This window comes from Watersipora subatra, chromosome 8 (genome assembly GCF_963576615.1).
Source record: "Watersipora subatra chromosome 8, tzWatSuba1.1, whole genome shotgun sequence".
NCBI lineage: Eukaryota > Metazoa > Bryozoa > Gymnolaemata > Cheilostomatida > Watersiporidae > Watersipora > Watersipora subatra.
This window is the reverse complement of record NC_088715.1, coordinates 48,616,067-48,627,203: the sequence shown is the minus strand read 5'-3', so window position 1 is coordinate 48,627,203 and position 11,137 is coordinate 48,616,067. Positions and strand designations below refer to the sequence as shown.

General features: G+C 35.8%; 1 protein-coding gene across 1 annotated transcript; it reads left to right on the top strand.

Annotated features, from left to right (window-relative positions):
- The first annotated feature begins 1,770 nt into the window (after positions 1-1,770).
- Positions 1,771-9,332, top strand: LOC137402651 (inversin-like). Its single transcript, XM_068089155.1, has 6 exons — positions 1,771-4,417; positions 5,768-5,908; positions 6,329-6,421; positions 7,614-7,691; positions 8,023-8,192; positions 9,074-9,332. The coding sequence occupies exons 1-6, from the start codon at positions 1,771-1,773 to the stop codon at positions 9,212-9,214; spliced, it is 3,270 nt and encodes a 1,089-aa protein (XP_067945256.1). The 3' UTR covers positions 9,215-9,332.
- Positions 9,333-11,137: the final 1,805 nt, after the last annotated feature.

The following is an 11,137-nucleotide window of genomic DNA, read 5'->3' as shown; positions in this document are numbered from 1 at the left end:
AGGTGATGACACTACTCCCGTGTCCAATCACACCTAGACAGCACAACAACTGCCAGCAAGAAAGCCCGCGAACGCAGCAAAAAACAGCTATTCCTAATACTTAAAGACAATTAGCCGCTGCTTCTGTCAAATCAATTATTTTACTGTAGATAATGGCTATTATAAGGCGTACGATAACAAGTGTGCTAACCATAGTTTATTATCAACGAGTACAATTCTTACAAAGGTGAAAGCACATTTTTGAGAGTCATCATTGAGCATACATTTAGCTGTTGGATTCTCTTTGAAATTCTCCCAAATTGTAGCGTATTCGCTATACTTGATAAATAAAAAGGTTTTTTTGGAAGTTTATGTTTAAGCTAGATAATGCCTCAGTCAAAATGATATAAATACTCCATTAGAGGGAATGAAACACGAGCATCATAGCTATGACCTTACATCAGCATTACTCATATTATTTAATGTTTGTTATTAAACTTCACTACACCCAAAGTATTTACCCTTATGTATTCGCCTCATCGAACTTTCGCGTTTTCGCGGAGTCATCCTCCCGCGAAAATTTTATGTGCGAAACTAAACTATCATAACGAACGAGCGAAAACGCGAAATTAAATAGCTTTGTTCAATGATAGACAGACTCAGGCTTGTATTCACTGGTTGCTCGTTGGGCGGCTAATGTTAGGCGACTAGATATGAACACCTAGGGGTGTGGAGGGGGCGATGTAAAGCCCCCAACAGGTTTCTCTCATGTAGGGCCTGAGCCAGGCCTCTCATGTGAAGTTTCAAAATTTTTTATTGGAATGTATCAACATTTTTCTATTTTTTGAGATTTGTTTTGTTTTAGGCGATGTGACTGAGGAGACGTTTTTAAATTAAAATAGGCAAAACTTGACCGCAGTTAAAACGCTCAGAAAAAAGACATCTTTTTTTTTGAGCGTTTTAACAAAGATCAATTTTGCGAATTTTATTTTAAGTTCAATCGGAGGTTTTTACGCTTTCAATGAGACATGCTAAGCGGGTGTTTGGTAAAACTTGATATTTTGCAAACCTCTATAAAAGGCGTTAACAAGAATATTTTGCCGCTGATGACGATAATAATGATGCCTAAGAACTACTAAAAGTTGATGTTTGTCTCTATGGATTGGAATGAAGTGAAATTCTACAGCGATAAAAACCATGTCCATAGCCGTTGGGCAAATAACTTTTCGAATAAATGATGTTGAGGTCGAGTTATCTCAAGCAAGTTATCATTGCGTTGGAACTGACCAAACAAATCTGTTCGAGTTAACCTGGTGTTTGAGATGAAATGTTACATATTATCCGCGGGCGAGTTATCCGAGTTTGACTGTACTTAGCCGTGAAAAATTCCCAAAAAGTTGGCGCAGCTCAGCTGGCCAGGCACCCCAGGGAATACGAATATGTTGATAGTCCAAGAAACAAATGGCAGCAAGCGATCAAATTGCATTATCAACCTTGGCTACACAATTCTACCTGCGGTTCACAATTACAAACTAGTCGCAAATTGAATTTTTTTCATCGGTGAACTGAACCTGAGGAATCTAATTATGTTTGTTCCACTGCATTTATTTTTACATCACAGTATTTTCGCATTCATCAGAGCTGCGAAATTAAGTTGCTGCGAAACTTTACTTTGTATGCTACTCACGAAACGAAATACTAGCGAAATATAAGTGTCCTAGGGTAGTTGCTGTATGGGGATGTTGTAGAAGAGCCAAGCAACAGCACTTCTATATATAGACAGTGTGAAGTATGGAGGGCTCTTCAACAGCTGGGGATAATCTTGCCAGAGTTTTAAAGCTTTATGTTGCGGATTCAAGAGTGACTCATCTTACAGTGACTCAACTAAATAGCTACTTACAGAATGTGGACAGCGAGGAAGTCTTTGTGATAATGAAGTCTCTATGTAACAAAGGGGTGAGATTCATTCATGCTGCTGTTAAGAAAAATGACACAGATTTACTAACATGTTTTATGAGTCATACTTCAGCAGATCACCTGGCTAAACTTCTTAATGTTTGTGATGAAGATGGGGAAACACCATTGCACTCGGTTAGTAGCCTAGGACACACACCACTTCTTAAACATTTACTAGACTCCATATCAAAAGAAGATAGAGATAATCTGCTAATGATACAAAATAATATTGGAGTAACTGCTTTACACTATGCTAGCAAAAGAACATGGCATACAGACATAGTGAAGTGTATATTAGACTCCATATCATCAGAAAGTAAGGATAAGCTGCTCTTACAACAAGATGATACCAAATGGACAGCATTACACTTTGCTAGTAGATGTGGACATACAGCCATAGTGAAGTGTATAATAGACTCCATATCATCTGAGAATAAAGATAAGCTGCTTTTGCAACAAGAAAATGTTAAAAGGACAGCATTACACTGTGCTAGCAGTGGGGGACATACAGCCATAGTGAAGTGTATACTAGACTCTATATCATCTGAGAATAAAGATAAGCTGCTCTTACAACAAGGTGAAGACAAATGGACAGCATTACACCATGCTAGCAGACATGGACATACAGACACAGTGAAGTGTATTCTAGACTTCATATCATCTGAGAGTAAGGATAAGCTGCTTTTACAACAAGATATTGGCAAATGGACAGCATTACACTGTGCTAGCAGTAATGGACATACAGCCATAGTGAAGTGTATACTAGACTCTATATCATCTGAGAATAAAGATAAGCTGCTCTTACAACAAGGTGAAGACAAATGGACAGCATTACACCATGCTAGCAGACATGGACATACAGACACAGTGAAGTGTATTCTAGACTTCATATCATCTGAGAGTAAGGATAAGCTGCTTTTACAACAAGATATTGGCAAATGTACCGCATTACACTGTGCTAGCTTTAATGGACATACAGACATAGTGAAGTGTATACTAGACTCCATATCACCTGAGAATAAAGATAAGCTGCTCTTACAACAAGGTATTTTCAAATGGACAGCATTACACTGTGCTAGCAGATATGGACTTACAGACACAGTGAAGTGTATTCTAGACTTCATATCATCTGAGAGTAAGGATAAGCTGCTTTTACAACAAGATGAAGACAACTGGACAGCATTACGCTATGCTAGCAGATATGGACATACAGACATATTGAAGTGTATACTAGACTCCATATCATCTGAGAGTAAGGATAAGCTGCTTTTACAACAAGATGATGACAACTGGACAGCATTACGCTATGCTAGTTTTAATGGACATACAGACATATTGAAGTGTATACTTGACTCCATATCACCTGAGAATAAAGATAAGCTGCTCTTACAACAAGGTATTGGCAAATTGACAGCACTACACAATGCTAGCAGATATGGACATACAGACATAGTGAAGTGTATACTAGATTCCATATCATCAGAGAATAAGGATAAGCTGCTTTTACAACAAGATGATGACAACTGGACAGCATTACACTGTGCTAGCTTTAATGGACACACAGGCATAGTGAAGTGTATACTAGATTCCATATCATCAGAGAGTAAAAATACTCTGAAGATGCTACTAGATAATAAAGGAAAAACAGCGATGCAATACGCTGCAAGAGAAGAGTATTCTGAAAGGTCCATGAATCTATTAGACTCCATGGCAATCGCACCCAATGACAACCTTCTTGCACCATCTGTCCAACACAATTCTCACACTGTTACTTCAGAATCTTTTAGTTCTGCCCTGCAAGTAGAGCAATTACCTGTAGAAAAAAGTCTAAACAAAAGATCAGCTTTCACATCCGTGAAATTACCACAAGCAAAGCAAAATAGTTCTGAAAATTCTGTTTTGCCTCCAAGAGCATTTAATTTTCCAATGGCACCGTTACAATCTACAACTGATGCATTCCCCAAACCTTTGCCCCCACCTGCACCCGACTTTCAACTGAATGTCCCAACTCCTTATTTTCCTCAAACCCATAACTTTGCACAAAACTTTGACAGTACTTTTGTATCTACCACCAGTTTGGAAACATCATATCCAGACTATCTTTTAAGCAACTCCAAAACACCAGACTTATCGATGTCAAGTTCAGAAAGTCTGCCAAGTTCAGGACAGAATCTGCCTATGTCTCTCGAGTCACTAATGTCAGAAGGGAATGAGCCCTTTCAAGTTTCACCAACACATACAGTTTCACCTTATGCTCCATATACTCTAACACATCCATCAACTTCAACAATGAACTCAAGCCTATTCACCAATCCCTCTGAGCAAAAAAGGTCTTGGCCAGTAAACTATTCTATCACTAGTGATATGCCCCCGGTAGAACCAGCATATGCTGAAGCAACATCTACCGTAACAGTTGTGGAAAAAGAGGATCCAGTTGACTTGTCTTATGGACCGACCCCTCCACAAGTGTTTAGATACGAAGGTAAAATTTACTGTTGTTTTCTATACAAACTGTTTGCCTTCATCACATAGTAGAATCTATAGCAAAATATATAGACATATAGTCATCATATAGTAAAATTTAAGTTTGCATTAAAACTGATTATCAGTAGCTACTAAAACATTGAAAACTTGATGAAAAGTGCTTTTCCTAATTTGCTTGCTGAGTGGAACTTTGTTCCATATGTGGGGGAATATTCTGCTATTTTGATTAACACTTTAATTGGATTGTGTGAAGTTGCATAATCTTTTCTAGCCAGATTCAATGTCAGTGGAGTATATCCTCGCACCTAAGCAAATTCTAGAATTCTAGATTCTAGGTTGTACTGAAAAAATTAAATATTCGGTAAAACAAGATATTTGATATTGGAGCATACGTTTTTATGATATTTGACCAAATTAGTTAGCATAAAATTTTATATTATCTAATACTATAAAAAGGCCACAAATGTTTTTTAGAACGAGTTTCGACACTTTTTGTCTTTTGCATACTACCATGGTTGACAAGTTTATCATGTTCCAACTCCCACGAATTAACACTATTGCTATAGTTCTATAGTTATTATTATTACTTATTATTGTTTGTGTTAAAAATAGATACTGCTCAAACCCAATAGATTATCATCTATTGATATACAATTTGTGAAACCTACATAGTTGTAATGCGTCTGATCATCGCGAAGAAGATATAGCTATGAATAGTGTTTTTGCAACAATAACTAAGGTCAGTGTGAAATGCAAACATGGTGTTCATTGGCTCAAGGCAAGCATATGATAGTTTCTTTTTGTTTAAGCAAAGACACCACAGGCTCATTATACAACTGTTCAACAACCAGAAATGTTTTGTTTTAAGCCGACAAAAGTCGGTCCATTTTTGCAACTTTTTGTTGTGATAGATGTCTGCGGCGTGTTATGATTTATAGTGTCTGCTTATTTACGGATTTTAACAATTTCCCTGATTTCATGGTGGTAGTTTAGAGTTGCCTTATATGCGAGATAGGCTTATGTGCAGATCTGTATGAGAAATAAAGTTTCTTGGTAATTTAAACTGTGATTACAAGACTTACAGTCTTGTAAGTTTTTTTATAAAGGAAAGCTGTTGTTTATCTATATTTACTATTGTTGACCAATCAAAGTACATTTTGCATATAAGTAAATCTATTCAGTTTTCATCTTGCGATTTGCGATATCAACGGTCATGGTTGGTGACCACAAATATTTGGTGGCTCACAGGTTCTTACTTGGCAAACAAGATCGAAAATCAAAATGTTTTTTTTTGACAAATACTGGTTCAACAAAGTGTATGATCAATTTGATACTATCTTCATTTTAGGGCAAATTGTGGGAGAAGTTGTCAAACTCATCTGTGATTCCAAACGCTTAGTGTTTCCTTTCTCACTTAATAGTACAGTTGGAGAATTCACCAACGCAGTCCAAAGAGAAACCGGGAGCATCTGTGAACTCCATACCACTGGTTAGAGACACTATGCTTAAGTTGCTGATGTAAACTATGTTCTAACAGCATTTGGTTCACAGTTTACTTGATCTGTTTGATTGTTTCAACTTTTGCTGGCATCAGATAGCTTCATAGAAAAGCGTTTGACTTGGCAAATTCGGACCTTTGACTGGTAGTTAGGAGTTTTATTCTCCTGCAATACATCGTGTCCCCTGATACGGACTGTAAAGTCACTAAGCTGTAATTAACAGTCAGAGCTGATAAACTGGTCTGTTTGCATGTCCATTCTGTTGAAACTTTTATCTTATTATGAGCAACTCTGTATTTTAACAAATATTTACACATCAACTTTGTGTAAGTTTTAGAAGCTGAATATATACCTGATAGCAACTAGTAACATTTATATATATTTATTAATGTATTTTTACTGTTTCACAGATGGATTTGAATGCACAAACGGGTTGCTACTGAAGACTGTTCCTCTACCATTTATCATTTATATTGGTAACTCCCAGACAACTATCACATCACGTGAGTAAATGTTACAAAACAGCCTCAACTTTTCTTATTTAATTCTGTGGTCACACATTTAGGGAACCTTTTCCTTAAATCTTCATCAAAACATGACTATTTTAAGTTTGCTAGATCATTATTGTCTCTCTGTGAGACAATTTATAGCAAAATATATTCTCTCAATTAATTAATAGCTAAAAGATAATGTAATGGCAATGAGATAGTCTAGCATAGACCCTAGTTGATATCAGGGACTAACCTTCACTATGTCTTTTGTACTTAATAATACACGATAAAGTATAAAGTACAGACAATAACTGTTCACACACTTATTCCAAACTGCTGGAAAGCAAGTGGTTGGTGCAGGTGTTAGAGTGTTGGTCTACAGAGATAAATGTTGCTAGTTTATGTCTGGTTCAGTGTATAATTTTATCCTAACCTCCAAGTCTGGTTTTATACAAGCGCCACTTTTATTATGGTAAATATTTTCCAGTTGAATTATCCTACGAACTGTGGGAGAGTGGGTTGTAAATTAGCTTTAGTCAAGTAAACTCAATACGATGTAGCACCCCATACAAATATGATTCTTGTTTTACTTTAGCTGCAGATAGTTTAAACTGTAATACATGTTCTGCTGATGTATTATTATAATTAGCTTGTTAGGGCATCCTGCATCCAGTACTAAGACTAGGCTAGGCAAATTTAGAAGAGGTAGCAAACCTTCATATGGCAAGCAGTGTGATATATTATATTGAATATATTAGTGCAGAGCAAGTCATAGAGAAGTACAAGAAATGACAACTCCAACTATTTTTTAAATCTTATTCTTGTAGTTTTTTCCTTTTAAATCGGTTTCCCATATTTCATGATTTGCTCTGATGTATGGAAAAGTTCTGTCATGTCTAAGACTCTATGGTTGCTAGTTGGCTTGTCAAAAATGCAGATCAGAGCCCGAGATAAAATTTTACTTAAGGATTGGCTTTTATATAAAGTTGTATGAAAACATTTCACTCATTGATTGCTGTAGACCTTGTAAAACCTGTTAGTTAAGCATAAAATAATTTTAGCATTCGTACTCACCCAAAAAACCCAAGACTGACTATTTGACTAATGTTATGTTTTGGATGAGGTGCAAGAGTTTGAGGACCACCACACCATCACCAAGTTTTCCATCATTATAAATCTGCACACACACTAATACTTATTTCAGTAGAAATGCCTATGGCGAGTACTAGCCATGCTACAGGTGAAGATGAGAAGGGAAATGAGAGAAGATGTTTCGGAAGAGGTGGGGACATATTTATCTAGCTAACATATTATATACAATATACTACATAACATAGAGAGAGCCATAACATGTTGTAAATACTACTACATTCAATGTTTTATCTTATTTTTACGTTACATCTAATGTCCAGAATGGTTTACAACATGTCAGTCAGTACATAGCACAGTTGTAAGTTGATGATGGGGTATGCTGCAATATTGACACATTTCAGTAGAAGGCTTCAAAGTTGGATGATCAGATATCTGTGTCTGTTTTAACAAGACTTTGTGGTTTAAACTAACATAAAAGTATGTAAGATCAACAAGTGATTGTTTGTGGTGTATGTTTGTAGTGGCCAAAGTTAGTGATGTCCTCGAGTTATTCAACTTTGTGCATGGACATGTCATCACAGGGAAAAATATTAATGCCGCACTGAAGTTGACTGATAAAGACAGGAAAACTATTGACAGATTTAAGAACATATATTACCTCTATCTGACAAATGAAGGAAAACTGTGTGAGGTGGGAATGTTCATACGCGTTTGAAAAGCTCTCAAATTTTTTAGATGCTTACATTCGTTAAAGGTACTCAAAGGTGTTTTAAGCACTCATACGCTTTGTAGGTACTCAAAGATTTTTTGGTTACTTCCTGGTTCTTGAGGTGGTCATATCTGATCTATTCACTCACATTCAACACCTTCTCATAGGTGTTGTAGGTGTTCACATATGTTTTAGGCACCTAGTGTTAGCAAGTGTTTTCAGTACCCACAGGTCTTTAATGTGTCCATAGGTGTTATTGGTAGTCACAGGTGTTTAAGGTGCTCGCAGGTGATTACAATTGTTTTTGATGCTGAAAGTTGATTTGCGTCCTTTTTTCATAAGCAAGCTATAGCTCAATTACAACCTAAAAGGGTGTATATGTAAAAAGGATGACATCACAACCCTAACTTAAGCAATCCTGCTCTTCGGGTAAATCTCAGTTGATAAATATGGCATACCAAAAACCTTTGGCAGGTTATTCACAAATATATTTCAAAAGCTTAAACCTCCATAGAAAACCTTTTGTGAAAACATCTGTAGATGACCTTTTGACCTCCCTGTTCTGATAAATAAAAAATAACAAACTTAAAATAAATTAAACCTAGTATAATTGGTAGACATGTAGCTATATATATATACCAATTTAGTTTTGCCAGGTGCTCAAACAAATATCCGTTGATAATTAACAGGTGCTTGTTCAGCAGTACTTGAGATGGATAGTCACTGCGACAGAAGCTCATATTATATGAACAGCTTTGTGATATCTATACTCATTCATTTTACTCTGACATAAGTTTCTTAAGGTGAGTGCTGTGAGCAGTGGTTGTAAAATAACATGTCAGTACATTTGTGTAAACTTACAGCTGGATGAAGAACGGATGTCGAATCGAAGTTCTCTGCAAAAACTGGATGAAAGGGCAGCTCAGCATGTTGATTGGGAACTTTTGAAAGACTTGGTAAAAGAGAAGAAGGCAACTCTATTTGGGACAATAGAAAGGGGATGAGATAGAAGTTAATTTTCTACCCTGCTCAGTGTTTTAACACGTGAAGACGCTGGGATGTAGAGGAAAACTTCAGAAGCATCTATCCCATGCTTGTTGTATGACTACATCTGTTTAGTGAAGATTGAATTTATTTACACTATAATAAATACAGTATATATTTCTATTATTTACCATGTGAAAGAAAGTCTAATCTAATAAAATCAAATTTCTGCTTGTGACCATCGCAACAAATTAACCTTCTAGTGTGCTAAGCCAAGTTGTAAAGTTTAGACAAATATTGGATTTTACATTGGGATAGTTTTCAAAAAATATTCACGAGATTGAACAGATGATTTTAAAATTTAAAATTATACTAAAAATTTGTGAGCTAAATTCGTTCAGTCTTGTCCCCATATAAATGAGAGTACCGTAAAACGTCTATTTGGACCCCCACCTCTATTTGAATTCCACCCCCAATGAAACTCCTCTATAGAACAAGGGTTGAAAAATACAGTGCTACCGTTTAATTCAGCGCCGCCTCTATTTGCCAATCACTTTGACGTTCTTTCATTTTTTCGAACCCATAATAGGAAGGGATCAGTAGAAGTGTCTGCACAAAGGTACTAATACTGGTTCTATTACATCAATAATCATCAATTCTTTTGTTGTAGCTGTAGTGGTTGTCACAATTTTAGTGACAGTGTACCTAAGAAAATCAATTGCCACAATAACCATAGTTACACTTGAAATCGTTTTAATAAATTTTAACGGATCAGACGTTTTGATGAATACATTTTAGGAACACTGTATTATGCAATGGCAGCTATTGTTGTGGCGTATTCTAACTTTAAAACATTAAAAAAAAATTTTAAACTTAAAAATGTAATTTTTATTCTGTGAGTCCAAGGCTTTATTTTTTTCTTGAATGTTTTGAATCAAAGAACTTCTTTGCTTAATTTAGTCCCATTTGGTTTATTAGCAAAAATACCATTTGTAGATTCTTCTCACAAATAAAAGGAGAGTGCAAAGTATAAGTGTCATTAGCATTGCTTTGATAGTAAAAGGGGTATTACTATTTTCCCAAAATACTGTTAAACCATAACTGCCACGTACAACTTTTATCGTAACTCTTAGGTAAATCAGACACGCCGATTCCAATTTTTTACTCAAAATAAAGATTGATCCACTAACTTTTAAAGTGATGAAGGCTTTTTTACAGCATTGCAATATCAGTCTCGAAAACAACACATTCGGCACAACAAGCTCCGCCCATAAATATTTGACGTTGCCTAGCTTCTTAGGAACGAAAGTTAAAGATGTTTAGTCCGATTTTGAATGATAGAGATCGGTGTCTTAAAACCTGTTATTTTTTAAGTTCAGCCAAAACAATTTTCTCAGTTTTTTATAGAAAAGGTAGATGAACTATTCAAAATTGTTTGTAGCTTGTTAGAGGATGTTTAATAGGTTGAACGCCGAGAAAAATGAGTTCATAAAAGTGCGATTTTATCGCAAGCTAGCATTGTTATCGCGCTTTTTTGAGCTCATTTTGAAATATGCAATGTTAAATAGCTTATTTACCTTTCAAAAAAGACTGAGATTATTTACAGGCTGAATTTAGATAAAAATGGGTTTTAAGTCACCCATCTCTATCATTCTAAATCGCACTAAACATTCATAACCTCCGTTCCTAAACAGCTAGGGTATGTCAAATATTTATGGGTGGAGCTTTTCATGCCGATTGTGTTGTTTTCGAGACAGATATTGAAGCACTTTAAAATAACCCTTCATGAATTTGAAAGTTAGTGGACCAATCTTTATTTTAAGTACAAAATCGGAATCAGCATGTCTGATTTACTTAGTAGATACGATAAAAGTGGTACGTTGCAGTTATGGTTTAACCTAGTTAAAAATACAGTTCCGTCTGCTATTTGAAAGTCACTCCTA